This window comes from Linepithema humile, chromosome 2 (genome assembly GCF_040581485.1).
Source record: "Linepithema humile isolate Giens D197 chromosome 2, Lhum_UNIL_v1.0, whole genome shotgun sequence".
Lineage (NCBI taxonomy): Eukaryota > Metazoa > Arthropoda > Insecta > Hymenoptera > Formicidae > Linepithema > Linepithema humile.
Window position 1 is genome coordinate 4,454,033 of NC_090129.1, and position 16,635 is coordinate 4,470,667.

Sequence of the window (16,635 nt, forward strand, 5' to 3'; positions counted from 1 at the left end):
TCCATTTAATCGCAATAAAAACACGGAGTAACGAACTATTAATTGTACCACGCTACGCTTTCATGTGCATAAGAAAAAAAAAAGAATGCAAAGAGGCATGACGCGTACCTACTGCGAGGTCCGCGCAAAATGAGATACTCTTTTTCTACCGAGATTGCTGACACACGGAAAACGAGGATAGCGCAGTAACGCAAGGTAACTGTAAGGTTATTAAAACAACATTTACGCGACAGAAATGAATATAAAATCGTATCGAGAAAATTAAAAATTTTACTCAATTGAGAATAGCGAGTCGATAATTTATGATTTAATATCTACGCGCTTGACGAGACGCGACAAATTTATATCGATACAATACATCCTGTTTGTTCTTCGTACATTCTCAAAAGAGTGCGAAACGGTATCGTTGTGAAGGGGAATGACTCATACCTTTCAATCAATGTGCACTGACAATTGAAACTTTGCACATTTCCTGAACGTAAGCTCATAGTTATTCATACCGTCCACTTACGCGATGCAGCCGTGCCCCGGCAAACCATACCGTAATTTCCCTAACCATAACGTTCCCTTTTTTCCCGTCCGCTGGACTCCGCACGTGGGGTGGCCCTAATAACGCCGGGAAATAATCGGTCGGGGTACGCGAAGGGGTGTGGGGGCCCTCCCCTTCTCCTTCACGATATCTCGAAATCGCGGGGGAGCGGACGCCGGCATACCACTGAAATTAAAAGCCTTGAGGGAGCGAGACTCGCGCGGGCACCAAACGGCGTAATTTCTGTCTCCCGCCCGTGTCATTGGCGGGGAGAGACTGTGATCTCGTAGTCAGAGTGTTGTAGCGCCACGGTAAATCCCATGCGATTATCTACGTGCTCGATTGCGCGCGACCGACATTAAGAATCGACTGGAATCGTCCGACGTTACGAGGAAGAGAACTTGGCTGTCCACTCTGCCAGGAATAATCCACGTTTCAAAAATCGCGTGTTTTCAATATCATTTCAATATCAGCGCGATAACGATGTCGCGATAAATACTGGTTAAGAAACGTCATGAAGGTTCTATAAAGATTCTATTTAGTTGTCATTAATTTGATTCGCGTGTGCGTAAATCAAAGGATTATGCGATTAAAAATGCAGTTAATCTGTTTATCGCAAATGTAACTCGTTTATTATGAACGAAAAATCCAATGTATATTAACTTCTTGCGGTCGTCAAGGAATATCCGATAACATAACTTGCATAACTCGACTTTCAACCGCAAAAGTTTAATTGAACAGTTTAATTTGAAGAGAAATCCAAGTTATTTATAATCGAATTCCAGAAAATAAGAAAAAAAAATCGCGATATCACTTTCTATAAGTATAACTTTTATGTAAACTTTTTTTTATTGATTGTCACACAAGCTTGCAACGCGACGTCGAGAAAATATGATTGAGTTCTAAATATTTTGTACATTTGCGCAATTCATTTAACAGAGCACACTTTTCTATTCAACAATAGTTGAAAGCTGTAATTTGCATGCGTATCGTTCGAAGTTTATCTCTAGACTTAAACTTATAATTACACAACAAACTTATAATTACACAATGTCGAAATGAACGATGCTCAATGTTCATCATATTTCTCTTATTTAAAATATAGTAAATACGGTAATAATTATAAAAAAAAAAATTGTATAATCATTCTCGATTGTGAAACTACAAGTCGCCATTGCCACTGCACTCTTGGGTTACTCGGAACTCATAATATTACCCTTCGGGCCGGTTTGCCGTGGCTGGCGTGCACAATAATATTCATGTAATGACGCACTTCTCCGCCACATCTCTAATCTTTCGACCCTAATCTACAATTGCTACATAATTTTCATAAAAGCAACACGACAGGATCCTCTTGTAACAAGAGTCGTACGAGCAGCTAAAGTGCGATTAATAGCTACTTAAGATTATAATATAGCGGACATGTTATATGAAATAGTTACTCAAAATCTTATTACTGGTTAAATGAATAGCACGAACGCTAAGATTAGAAGAGGAATAAATTGATTCGCGCTTCGTAAATGTCTCTTTCGACTGTAAAAATAAATTATTTAATTTATTCAAACATTCATATCCACAGTCTTTCTCTTAATCTCTCTTAATCTCACGTAGTATATTCAAATCTTGATAATAGACACATGGACGTATATGAACTTCAAGTATACCGTAAGAATATTGGCACCAGAATAAATGTATTTATTATAAAAGCGTCTTGTTGTAATATTAAATTTTGATCCCGGTAAAAATATACTGCTTAAAATAATTTCGTAAATGAAGCTTTGATATCTATCTTTATTATTGAAATTCGTCGGGATTATTACGCAGCTCCGTAATAAGGCCCCCCTAAATTTTGAGTAAGGAAAAGTAGGCCCTCATTAAGATACAAATTCCTACCACTGATTTACACTTTATAAAAAAACATCTTACAACATCGTAAACAACTCTAGGCGGCCAACCGCTTGCACAAGGCTGCACCATCACCGACTGTCCTCGTCCCGCACGATCACGGGGGCAATTACCGATTATCCATTTTTCACTCGTCGGGCACAATCCTTCCTTCGTCGCGCAAATGCCCGAGACGATGCACGACAGTCGGAATGGAACATCGGGCAGCGAGATGCCGAAGAAAATGAGGGGCAAGCGCGCATATACGCGACGTTGACTCGCTGCTCGTTTTGCAGCACGGCCGTCTGGCAGAAGTGATTGCATGAAAATCCACGTTACCGCTACGTTACTATGCCATTGCAGAACACGTTATTAATCCATTACAGAACATTTTCCAATAAATTATTACATATGACAAAATAGTTCGCAATTGGGACAGTTAATGTACAGATGTGTTAGAAATATTTAACATGCCCGATGCGGCGAGATTTATTGCGCGTTTAAATTCAACTCGCAGTATTTGTTTTACAGTTAGTACAATGTGCGAATTTTGTACGCGGTCGGCAAATTTTCCAAAAATCAACGTTCGATAAAAGCCAAGCAATCAACTAAAATAATTCCACCTGAATTATATAATCGTGAATTAATTCCGCTACTCGAGCGGGTGAAAAATATCGTGAGAACGCAATTTTCAAAACACTCCCGTCAAGTCTTATTAAATTTACATACTCGATGCTATATTAGAGCTTAGCTGACGGAAATCGCAGTGTTATCCGACCAGCCGGCTTCGAATTCATAAATCTTCTAACGATTCATCTCGGATGTCGCGATGATACCTCGCGGTGGCTACGCTCGACGTTTTTTCCATCGAGATCTCGCTCGGTTCCCGCGCAGGTAGATGAAGAAAAAGCCGCGGCTCCGGCATCTGCCCGCTTGCCCTAGATCGGGCCCTCACGCGTGCGTGTACGCGCGCTTACACGCATCGGTCGCGGTGTGCAGAGGCGCAAGATCACTCACACGCGCACCGGCCGGGGCGATCACACACGCACGCGTTATGAACGGACGTAGGAACAAGGTGCGTTGGTCACTGGGGCGTTGACCTGATGCTGGGCCGGACCAAACGAGCGCGAGCCGGAGCGGAATCTCGGCACGAAAGGGGAAGAAGGGACGGATCGGCGCGGAAAAAAGGAAAAAGGCCGAGAATAAGAGGATCAGTGCGCGTAGAAAAACTCGGGTAGGTAAGTGGAAACTTATTCGTGCCACGTTTGCGAACGCGCACACGCGGAAGAAAGATACGGAGAGGAAAAGAATTCAAGCGGCGTATGAAAATGAAAAGGAATAATAAAAACTGGAAAATATGAGAAGCTATATATGTTCGAGCGAAGGCCCAGCTTGAGGAATATAATTAATTAAGGAGGATGGTGATAGAAGCGTGTGTTGAACGATGCGTATGTGAAATTTGATAAATGATTACGGCCGCGTAGACACATATCGCATTTCCTTTCGTTAATTTCTTACTGCCAATCTCGCATTAGTATTTCTTTTCAGATTAAATCAAATGATTAGAAGAGTCTCGCGAGCAAGTTAGAAAAAAGATAGAAACAAGAAGAAGACAGATTTATATAAAATATAAAATATTCTCTCGTTGTTTTCAAAGTTACATGAAAGAATTCATGTCTTAGGCAGAAATTATTCGCGAATTCTACGTTGATTTACAAGTAGTTTAAAAGCAGTAATTATACATTTAACGATAACCGGATCGAAGAGTCTTACAAATCGCTTATCCAACCGGAAATGGTTTTCCACGATGTTTTTGCCAGGGCTGCTCTTTTTAATGCGACATGTTTCGTTTTGCTTTACGACTGAAACGGCAATAGCAATTCTCTGCTTAGGATACAGAGTCGCGCATAACACGTAAGAAGCCATTCACGTTGTAAAACGGCATTAGCACGTAACCGGACGTACCGCATTCACCGTGCGTTGTTAATGTTTGCCCTGTCGTTCTACCATTCTCCGGGAGAACTCGCGCACTCCCGGGTGCTCGAGATGGCCTCCCGACAATAAGTTTACCTTCCTTCCGCGCGCCGCACTCCGCAATTTATTCCACATCACTTCACCCTCGCCGGCGCGCGCAATGAAAACGAAGTAAACGCGCGGCGCGTTTATTGAAGAATTAACGCGAAATAAACCGATGTCGCGCCGCGCGGTTGTCCATCAACGCCGGCCGCAAGTGCCAGTTACCGTAAATATTGATGCTGGAAATAAAATGACGAGTGTGCAATTTCAGTCATAACGCACACATGTGAATTATAGCACCTTGGTTTTGAATACGATAATCAAGATACATTCGCAGGCACTTTGACATCCGATACAATAGGATATACATAAATATTACGGCAAATGCCGCTACATAGCGGCAAATATTTATAGTCGCGTAGTCTTTTGTGACAGAAATAAACGCGACAGCTAAAGACGTTTGAAAGTTTATGCAAAACTGACATTTACTATTTCAAATTGTAAAATTAATTAGAAAAATTTCGGGTCAACGGATGAAACTGTGGATTTCTGCATTAATCATATGTAAAAGTAATAAACCTAAAAAAAAAATATCCTTTATAACTTCTAGAAATTAATATATTTGTGTTTATTGTGCTATTTATCATATGTCCATAAAAGACTCCATTTTTTTAAATCTGTAAGCTTTTGTAAAACTAAAAATTTCGCTTGTTGGAGCTTTTGTTCTCGGTGACAGGTGTTTGCTTGTTATTATCGGACTTCTGAAAAGAAGAATGTACGTGTCACATTTAATAATTTGCGAATATGTACTTGTCACATTTATCATGTCGTCGCTTGATCGTCGCTTTATCAAGTTTTGCGAAATAGGTCGTAGCGGTCAACGACCACGAGAGGTCTTGACTGTTGATGCAAATCTAGTACGACGAGTTGCAACACTATGGATTATTCTCGGTGGATTATTCCCGTCAGTAGATTCGTCTTTAAGTGGCAATCGATTCGCCCGGCAGCGCGCGATCCGCGTCTTAAAGCTGAGACTATCAGTTCGCGCTTCTCGGGCGCACCGCGGTGCGGAACGCGAGATTGCATTGAAATGCAAAGAGAGTAAACTTATAATAACGAGAACGGAACGCAGATGTGCGTTACGGGCGAGCGCGATATATCGCTGTTCTTATTCGCGACGTTCGCTATCTGCCCAGCTCGAGCAACCACTTCTCGATCGCGAAACCGCAAGCAGTCCACTCAGGATGGACGATCTCGGTTGATGCTGTATGTGCTCTAATAGCCGCGTGGACTCTCATCGTCGTCGCTTTTTACGGCGCGGATGCGTTAAGTCGATGCGCATGAAATATTGTTGCAGAATTGCCTTCTGGAAATGCATCCTAGTTTCGAGATGTTTAATTTCGAACAATAATCTGAGAAATAGAAAATTCATGGAAGCTTTGAAAGATTTCGCTTCAATTCATCGCACATTTTTCACATTTTTACACGATAATGATACACTATTTGTTAAAATAACAAGATGCACATTCGAAAATGAAAAGTTTTAAATTCAATTACGCGACAACGGCTTCGTGTTTAATGTAAACGATACCGACTGCCGTAAGAACGATATTATAAACCGGTTGATGAAAATTCCTAGCCTTTAAGATTCAATGTTTCGTTTTAGTGGCACGTCAACGAACGACGGCGAACACATTGCGGGACAAAGTTAATAACACGAAGATGGATAACACGACGGAGATAATAATGATTAGCGTGCGCGATCTAATTGCGAGAGATACCTCTGGCAATTTGTGTCGTTTTGCATGGAATCCGGAATGTAAATGTATGCCCGGAGAGGTGCATTTTATAACATAGTGTCGATCGCGTGACCGGTCTCGTTATGTTAAGACGCAGCACCATCGAATACGGCAGAAACCGCCAAGTCTTTAACATTAGCTTTATCGCCGCCATACGTGCTACGTATCTATCGTTGATCTAGGATTTCTCGTCGAGAATTTCTCGCAGCCTTGTTAACATTTTTAACATATATTGGTAACTAGCTGTGGAAAAAAAAAATTAAAATGTATGCATAATAACTATGCGCGAAATAAGATACGGATTTGCTTTAAGCGATCGACGAGATGAGCCGATCAACGCGTCGCGAAGTGCGAAACAATTAAGGTCGACTTCGTCTTATCAATTAAAACGCGATGCCTTATATTCCGCGTATATAAAAGTAATAAATTATCCGCGAGCAACATGACCGGGACGCCGCGTTTTCGCAATCGAATGTCGATAGCAGCGGTAGCGCGCGGCGGTAGGCTCTCTCGGCACGAGCGTAAATCGCGTGATCGGCGACGTGATTGTAATAACAAATCTCTCAACAGACCACGCCTAACTGCCATTATCATTGGTCGGAGCGTGTGGAATATAAGAAGCGAAATAGGAATGGAGCGCGAGCCGTCGTTGATTGCGATCGCAACGTCGAAGGCAATTGGCAGCGTAATTTCTAGTAGTCGACGCCCGCATTTATCTCGGGTTACCGATCGCTCTCTATTCGAAGGCGGCCGTAGGCTTGTTTAGCCCACAGAATCTCATCTCATCGTGGCGGCGTGATACGAGGTGGTCCAGCGATCTGCCTTCGCAAACTCGACAGGCTGTCTAACGCGTATTTTCCATCCCGAGAAATTTATTAATAGATTCAGCGATGGCCAGTCTATTATTACACCATTGCACATCGTTAAACTTACGCTTTGTTTCACAGGCTTAATGACACGAAGGTAACTGCTTAACGCGGCAGAAAAAGGACCGCGGCAATCTCATTTCAGAATCAGAAGAGAAACTATAGCAATTTTCTTTAGAGTCGGATAAATTGTGTTCCACGAGGGTTATACATCAGCGCGAGATAAGCGTCCTAGCGATTCGTTCCTCCTTTCGCAATTTCGCCTCGCTAATTTTGCACTTCCAGAGACCGCCTACGACAACGACGTCACCGACGCACCGCGAGGATGACGGCGCTGTCGTGAAAATCGAGCGGAGATAAGCGGTCGTGCCAGGTACGAGGGCGCGGCGGGCACGGGCGGGGGGGAGGGGAAGGAAGGTTAGATGCCATTTGTACAGCAATATATTATCCCGGCGAGTATTACGTCGTATCGTGCAGGTTGGATGGCCTTCACCATCAGGGGAATATTGTGCGCCACCCATACGTGGCCACACATCCCGCGACACGGCCGCCGCTATCTGCATCCGGCAGAGACGCGCCCTCAGAATAGACGTGAAAATATGCTCAAAGATTTCTCCCGGGAATGCCAGCGCCGCCGTCGCTCCGTCGTTCGCCGTCCCTTTCGGCGCCATCGACGTACTCGTGTATTATCGAGAGCAGGTCGGTTATAATCTGAAAAATGTATCTCCTTCTCGACGCTCTCTCCTCCTCGCGCGCCGGATAACTTGACGCGACGCTTCTTCCACCCTCCGCGTGGTTTTTTCGCGCGTGGCCGATGATCGCGGCTGTTCTCGGCGGTGAATGATCCCACGAAAACGTGGATGGCGACAAGAAGGAATTCTTAACTCATGCGACGATAAGAATTCGGCTTCTTCAGAAGAAACTGGTGAATGGAAGGGGAGAGAAAAAGAGAGGGATTACGAAACATGTTTATAGAATTCGATAATCTCTATCTCGAAACACATTTATAAACACTTCATAAGTTATTCCCACTAATATCGACTGCTTTCTTTTACCGAAAGAGCATAAATTTTACTCGAATGCCTTTAAAAAAAATTTTGATCCGTCTTATGTAGTTAGACCGTGATACCGGTTTGAATTGTAACTGATCTTAAATAATGTACCAAAAATTTCCCGTTTTGAAGTCTTAAATAACATTTTTTAAGAAAGATTATGAAAGATTTGCAATTTGCATTTTGTATAAGATATTTCACGATATACATATTTAATTAGATGATAAAACTCACAAAAAGGTAAAAAGTCTTGAAATATAGACTTTATTTTATTTATATATATATATATATATAGATTAAAAAAATTTTTTCTGAATTTCTCAGTTAACTTTTTATTTATCGTTCTGAAACATCTTGTTTATGTTTCACATATTTTGCAACTTTTAATTTCGTTAATTAAAATATAATTTTACTCGTCAGAAAGCGTTGTTTAAGAGCAACACGAGCTTTTATCATCTGTATTAAAAACGAGTAATCATCGCAATTAGTTTTATTTTTGCTACTCGAGATCTATTTATTGCAATATTTCTCAGAAATATAAATTCAAAGTGTTGGCAAGCAATGTGCTTTTGGCAAGTAAAAATACAGTCCGTAAAAGCACTCGAGTCGAAAAAGAGGCGCCGGGTTTACTCGCAAGAACCAAGATCAGAATACCATCCGTCCAGTCTGGACAGGTGCGCATAAAGCAAAAGGGAACAGGAGGGGAAGGCAAAGGAGGGGCAGAGGGGGGGGGCGGAAAAAATGATCTGTCTTGGTATGCTGAGAAGGGCCAGCCTCTCGTGAATCGTCGGGCCCGTTGCTGCCGGCCGCTACTCACCTGACCTGAATATTTTTGTTCGTTAAGGCGTATCAATCGCCGCGACGAATTCCGCGCGAAGAATTCGCGCGATGCGTCTTTGTTGGCCATGCGTCAACCGGATGCATTAGCTATCTCCGATACGTTCGCAAATAATTCAATTTTCATATTATAAAGCAAACATAAAATTAACCGTTCAAACGAAAAACCGTATTCCTTAATTTTTACAGAGAAATTTAGCCGTGAAATGTACGTACGATTATTGCAATCGATCGTACGATCGACTTGGATCACCGATTGCGCAAGTACATCGCCGCGAGCTCGCTTTAATGGATTAATTTCGTGCATCGGTTTCTAACTTACATCTGTTTATAGCCTTCAATCCCCTCGTATTTAAAAGCGGATGTTACAAGGCAAACGGTCGTAAAGTTAAATCATGTAAATGTTCGAACGATTCTTACAGCCCGACGTTGTTAATAGCGGCGAATCGGGAAAAGAGGGTATTGAGAAACGAGCGACAAATCAAGCTTTATTGTAGTAATTAAAGGATTACTATGTGAAGATAATGATCGATCTCACGAGTCGATAGTATATAAAAGCTGAAACTTATAGAAAACGCATTAACGCAGAACATAAGTAACGCATTTAATATGCATTGTACAAATATCAAAATCAGAACGAAGTCATTAAAAAAATTATTTATTATGCCGCACCACAGCTTTAAACTTGTTTCTTGCGGCTATGAATGTTAATATACAAATTCCCAGCCCGGTGATGCCGTATTAATATCGGAATCGCTCGTATTCTACAGCTGTGTATTTTTCGCAAATTATGATCGAACTGCACGACAGCGAAACCGTTTCAAAACCGTTAGCGACGCGAGCAAAAGAGTTGCGACATTTCTCTTTTTATTTTCAGAAGTTTTGGAACGCGCGGGAATCGCGTGCGATTCTGGCGCGTTTCAAAATTCGTCAAAAAAAAAAAAAAATGTCGCGACTTTTCGCCGCTCGACTGTACATGGAGAAACCGGTGTATTCTAGACGAGTTTATTGCGGCTGAAGTGAGCGCCCGCTTATTGCGCGGCGTTGCGTTCTTTCTTAATGAGCGACTCTAATTTCGCCTTCGTCGTCGCCGCGTCCGCATTTGGGTTAACGTGAGGAGGAATGCACGGACCATGTACCACCCGACGTCCCGTCTCTGCACCCGTTCGCGCACATTCACGCGTATAATCCTGCTGACGTACGCCGCTAAATTGGCCGGATTGGACTTAACGACGCAAAAACAACGCGATTTTATTATACACCGTATTGACTCAACGCACCCGGCATTAATCAACATTAATTTGCTGACTGATTCCCGTAAACAATTAATAGCCGATGGAAGATATATAAAGATGAGTGACGATCCTTCACGCTGTGCTTAAGTCATGCATAAGTCATACGCCTTGAACGCGTGGTGTAATCGCGTTTTATCGATTGCACTTTGAACTCGCAGAGTTGGATGATATGTTAGGCTCGATACCGGAAAGAAACACGAATGACACGGGAATATGATTGATTATACGCTCATTACCGACCGCTTATGCTGTCTTCTATTTATATCTGTGTCTTATTTTAATTATTCGTATATTTATCAGTTTTACATGTATCTTTGATTTTTAATGTGATACACAATTTCATTGCTTTTTATACGATATATAATCAATTTTTTATAGTATTTTTAACTTCGCCAATTTACACAGCAAGATTCAGGTCACACATAGAAAAATGTAATTATTAAAAATTTTCTATTAATTTTTTTCTAACAGGAAAGTTTCGAACAGTACTATTTTTTTCCGTACCATGAATACGGAAATGTATTTTAGAAGCGGAAGTCGACCTTTGATTCGTCTTTAATCCCATTTTTCTTCAACCCGTTCATCGCGTTCAATCATTTTATCATTTCGAATAAATCAATTATCAGATTAGACTTTGTTGCGACGCCACTGGGATTAGGTTCGATAGTTATGCTCCCGCTCGCGCAACATCAGAAAGCGTGCGTTATACGCGTGAAGCTAATTGGGAGAGCCGGCAACGGAGATAACGAGAGGGAGAAAGAGAGAAAGAGAAAGACCGGTTCAAAGTGATCTAACGTTAGATCGGATCGATGTGGGCCGCGCGAGAGCCGACAGATCCGTGCGTCGTTAGTAACGATCTGCGACCGAAGATAGACAAGGAGTGGATACCTGTTGTGGAGATTACGCGCCGTCGTAAACCGATGATACGCAGTACGAAAATACCTCGGCGCGATGGGAATGAGAAAGATGCTAGAACTATCAAGAAAGGGATTGCGAAGATCCATCGACCTCGCATAATACAGGAGGAAAAGTAACCATCTATGTTAGTACGAGAAGGAAATTATTTTTGACTGAACATGATTTATTCAAGCGTAATATATATATAATAAAAAATTTGACGTGATAGGCCTAAAAAATTATAAATATATTATTGATAGAATGTTATTGATAGGATGAACTTTATTCGATCTCTCTAAAGACCGAAGAATTAAAAAATATACAAGTTAAATATAATAAGAAGTGAAATAATTATTAGCATGTTTACGTCGCGCCTGTGAATGTGTGACACACAATAAAGAATTGTGTATATAAATCACATAATCGGAGGCTCAGCGCACGGAGGAAAAATACGGAGTATATATAGAATCACGGTCGAATAAATCCAAAAGGATTTTGATCGCATCCGACAAATTGATTCGATCGGGCGATTCAACCGGGCGTGCCGCGGCACGTATATATAAGCTCGGCCGTCATATCTGCGAAGAGGAAGCGACAAAGCGATGCGAGATAAGTATACACTCGAGTTCATCGGCAGGCACGTCCCGCGGGATCGCGTCGTTTCCCGAACACGTTCCGGCGACCAGGAAGAAGCGGGGAGACGAATGAGAGAGGAAACATCAAACGTTCCACCGAAAGGAAAATGTTAAATCGTCCCGCCCAAGCAGCGGCGATCCTTCTCGATCCGCAAGAGACATCGCGCACTCTCGCGCAACGAGGCAACGAGGGAAAAGGAGACACCGTGCGGTCTAGTCTCGCTGTGGTCGAACGGAGACGACCAGTCATCTCGCGATTGAAGAGGAGGTACGCCGCGGAGGAAACGACGCGGAAGGAGGCAGGCGAGGGAAGAGCGGGGGAGAAAGAGAGAGAGAGAGAGAGAGAGAGACGCAGGTCGTGAAGCCGTTCCTCGGAGCGGAAGCGGCGTCGACCGACTCGAGACCGACGCTGAAACGAGACGGCGAACGCGACAGCTGGTGATGGTGTTGGTGACGGCGGACGACGCGAGGTCGGTAAGTGTGCGGCGGTGATGGTCGGCCGCGACGGTGATGGTAGTGGTCCACCGGGCATGTAGTGCGGAGCTCCAACACTTGCTCCCTGCACGAGGGAGCGAGAGAGAGAGAGAGAGAGAATCGTGCCCCCTCCTGCCGCGGGCGGCGCCACTCGAGGAGATCCTTTCCTCTTTTCGCCTCTAGGCCATTCTCGAGAGGCGCGCGCGCCAACACGGTGTCGCCCGATCGGTCCTCGTCGACCTTCGTTCGATAATCGCGCGCGTTTGAAAAAGAGTGCGCACCTTATCACTGTTATCGGGTGAATCCACCTGAAAGTGACCTCGCGGAGCGTCGATACGGCGACGGTGCTCCCGCTCCGCCCGCTGCCGGGCGCGCATTAATCGCCAACGACGACGATGTGCTTCGCTGTCGCCTCTCCGTCCTCCACGTGACAGTGCGCGCGACCACGTGGTCCACCAAGATTGATCGATCGCATTCTCGCCGCAAAGCTTCTCCCGTTACCAAGCGAGAGAGATTCGAAAAAAGTGGTGACTTCCGTTTGCGGAGCAGATTTACGGAGACGAAGAATAATAAAGTTTCCCACGACATATCGACGGATCAGCCATCGGCAGTGAAGATTTTTGGAAGCTGAACTGTGATCGCTCGTGGATCCTCGCGCAGGAGAGAAGCACTCGAGGATCTCTGTAAACGTGTGATTTATTGCAAAGGATCGAATTACGCCGGCCGTCGTAAACCGAGAGAGAATATCGTTATGTCCGCGCGCCGTGCGCGTCGATCGAACAACGGTGGCCGCCGTTTACGTTTCGATTCCCGCGGTGAAATCGGGCTGGGTCGAGCGATCAAGCTAACGATTGTGAGAACCGTAGCCGGCACTGACTCGCCAAGGTGCTCGCCTGCCACGTGACTTTCGGTCACTGCGGTTTCTGCGCCATTCGATACGCGCAAGCGTGTGTTATTGTATATATATATATCGTTAGCGGACGCCGATAACTGATCACTCAATCGAATCGCCACAAATCTGAAGAAGAATTGCCGCACCAAGTTTTCGAACGTTTCTTATACAGTTCAGCAACATTATTTTATCGACGGCGAGGAAAAATTAACGGTCTACGAAGCGACGCGAGCGCGTAAATGATGACGCGTAACGAGACGCTCGAATCGCCGCGACGTCCGGCTACGAGGAAAATTCCCGTCTGACGTGATGCCATTTAATTTCGCATCACCAAACAGCTGGAGCTGCTGTCTGAACCGCGGCTAACGCGCGGAGGGAACCACAGCGAATTCCGGTGCGCGTTGCGTATCGCACGTGGAGCCGGAGAGTTGAATGCGCGCATAGGCGCGAGGTCGTCCCCCTTGATCGGTCTCGAAACGTAGCTCGCCGGAACTCGTTCGAAGACTCGTGACGCATCGCGTGAACGCGAGACACGGTCCCGGGGCGATCGTGACGCAAGATCAGGAGGCATTGAACCGCGTGTTTTCAACGCGACGAAATTTCACGAGCGCGCGAGATCCAACAGCGTGGATCGAAATCACAATGATGATTCGCACGAATAATGATGCGACGGTAGTTATCGTTCCGCGCTGTGATTGACGTACGCATGATTGCCTGCTAAGCGCGAATCCACCACGCTTGTACTACTATTACATTACCGAAGTCTTATTAAAGCGACTACATCGCGATTCCTCATCGCGCGCGATCGAGATGTCGAAGCCGGAGCGGGACGGCGCGCTGACAGCTATTCGCAAATACCGCTGACGTTTAAGCGCTCTTAATTGAGCGGAATATAACGCGCGCCGAGAACAGCGTAGTTCCCCCTCGATGGCTCTTCGGCGATGGTGAAAGTTACGCCTGACAGCAAATTTGCATACAATTATTGCCGTGCCATTGTAAACGCGTCGTCATAGATGCTCCGAAGTTCAACGCAAACACGTCGTGCATGCAGTGCGGTGACTTGTTGGAATTTTTCTGCGAAAACCTTTTTTCGACATTCGGAGAAATATATTATCTCTGTTAAGACAGGTTAAGACAGGTTGAAAGGAAACTTAAAAATAAACCAAAACGTTCCAATTGATCGACGAACTTTTTGCCGCAATCGCCATCCGGAGCGCAGCATCCGACGCTCGGCCTGCAATCGTCTTCTTTTCAAACTGTCCTTTTTGCAGGCGAGTTGCACGCGTGCACTCGAAAGGGTAAAGCGTACTAATTGTGCCTCTTATTGACTGTAAAACCGGTGTTTGAGCAGTCCGCATACGATGGTGTTCATATGCGCTTGAAATTAAACGTAATCAAACGATGATGATCGCAAGAGGAAGGTGCGCATCACCGCGATTAATGGCCGGTTTAATGCTTGTCGGCTTGTACGGCAAAATTTGAACGGAGCCAAAACGAAATTTGAACGAAAAACTTGCGAAACGCTTTTTAGCGAGCGTCCTCGCTTAAAGGAACGCGCGAGTCTGCACGTTTAATTCACGAACGAATTTCTGGATATTTCTCTCAAATAAACGGAGTTTATGCGGTTAATGGACGATCATTATATCATCAGGAAATAATCAGGGAAGATTGCCGTCGACGATGTAACTTCACAAATGTACATGCGGATACTGACATGTCGGACTCTTCGTAATTGGCCGAAGTTTAACGACGAAAGCAAACTGCCTCGCGCATTCCTCCCTCATTAAACGATTATTGAATGATACTCGCGTCGTTCGACGAGCGTATCGGTAAACATACCGATTGATTGAATCGTCCACGAGACTTTCACTATCGATGTCTCATTATCAGCTCCTTACATCATCATCGTCGGAAGTAGGAACGAAAAACTGGCGCGGACTCGATTTTCGGGTCTTTTTGCGACGATACGAGTTCGTTAAAACCGACCGGGAATTAATCAGATAATTTTCTTGGCGTCTTCCGATAATTGAGCTCATGAACGAACGAGATTAAACGGTGAAAGGCGGCTCTATGTGCGCGCATCTGTATTCACACGATATCAGCTGGTGCCTCGCTGTCGCCTATCGGCTGCCGGCGACCGTCTCGTCGGATTTGCGCGAATTCCGGCGGGCAAGATAGCGCGACATTATCACGGCGGACATCGGGGCCCACCATGTCCGTTCTGGAGAGCGGCGAAGCCGACCGTGCAGCGACGATGTCACCGCTCGACGAAGTCGTGTCCCCGACGAGCGTCGAATCGGAACTGATGGTCACCGACATGTTGGAGGAGCACGAAGCCGCGCTCAACGAGCATCGGGACGGCAAGCGCAAGAGAGATACGGACGGCGACGAGCTGACGCCGAGGAAGCTACCGTCGCTCACGAGAAATAACAACGAGGTCGGGTTCGTTCTCGAGGAGAACCCTGACGACGAGCTGCACGAAGATAGGGACGACGTGAGTCTCTGTAGTCTTTTCCGTATAATATCGAGTACTTAATATTTGACAACAAATCAGCAATATCAATCTTTGTGCCTAGCGCGCATAAGAAATATCTATAATTGTTGAAAGCATCAAACAGCGACGTAATTAAATTGTTTTCGATACAGATTTATTCAATAACGAATTTGCCGAAAAAGTGCCAAATTCGAATATTCTTATTCAAATATTTTCGATTATTTTGAACACAAAGTTACTGCTTTCGTATAATTAGTCATTTGATGTCCTTACAGAACATTTTAATGATGTTATTTCCCTTCTTTCATCTCTCAAACTACTTTTCTTTCTCATAGTGGAAATTCTCCAATATCGCAATGTTGTTGCGACGAACAAGTCTCGAATCATGTTGCACGGAATTCTCACGTGGCGAGAGAAAAAGAGAGAGAGAGAGAAAGAGCAGCTGTCGACTGACGTGCCCGCCTACGCACAGTTATACCTGTTTCAAAGTCCGCGAACATATCCTATTCCGACACGCAGCAACAAATCAGATGCTCAGATCCGCGACCACAATAAAACGCAGCTATTAATACGTGCTCTTTCGCGCTTTAGAAAATCTGCACCGCCGCTTGTCCTTGTTGCACGATTATTATTCGTGTTTATTCCTATTGTGAGAACTGGCGCGATTCAAAACGCGATGCGCGCTCCTTTTGTTTATCTAAGCTTCTCTCTCGGCTCCATAAATTTAATGGCTTTATTGTCTGCCTACATTGTTTCATAAAGAGTACCACTATCGAAAGAAAATCTGTATTAATCAAACGACGGCTTAGCGTTCCGTTGAACTTGTTCAACTGTACAAATGTCGTCGATGAACAAAAATATTACGATTGAAAAAAATACAAAATTTCTGAATGGAAATTTATCAATTTAATTTGTCAAAACTGGCACAATACACGCGCAACTGTTATTTTATCATTACATATTTT

At 44.3% G+C, this 16,635-nt stretch overlaps 1 protein-coding gene across 9 annotated transcripts in view; it reads left to right on the plus strand.

Moving 5' to 3' along the window:
* TfAP-2 (transcription factor AP-2) overlaps positions 1-16,635 on the plus strand; it is a 190,258-nt gene that overhangs the window by 100,954 nt on the left and 72,669 nt on the right. The window contains exon 1 of one of the 9 annotated variants that reach the window (XM_067350425.1): positions 12,299-15,670. The exons of 7 other annotated variants lie outside the window; for them this stretch is intronic. In XM_067350425.1, coding sequence (XP_067206526.1) covers positions 15,389-15,670 — 282 coding nt within the window. In that variant the 5' untranslated portion in view covers positions 12,299-15,388. Of the gene's footprint in view, positions 1-12,298; positions 15,671-16,635 lie in introns of those variants that run through there. One more of the 9 variants, XM_012369812.2, reaches the window with a different exon arrangement.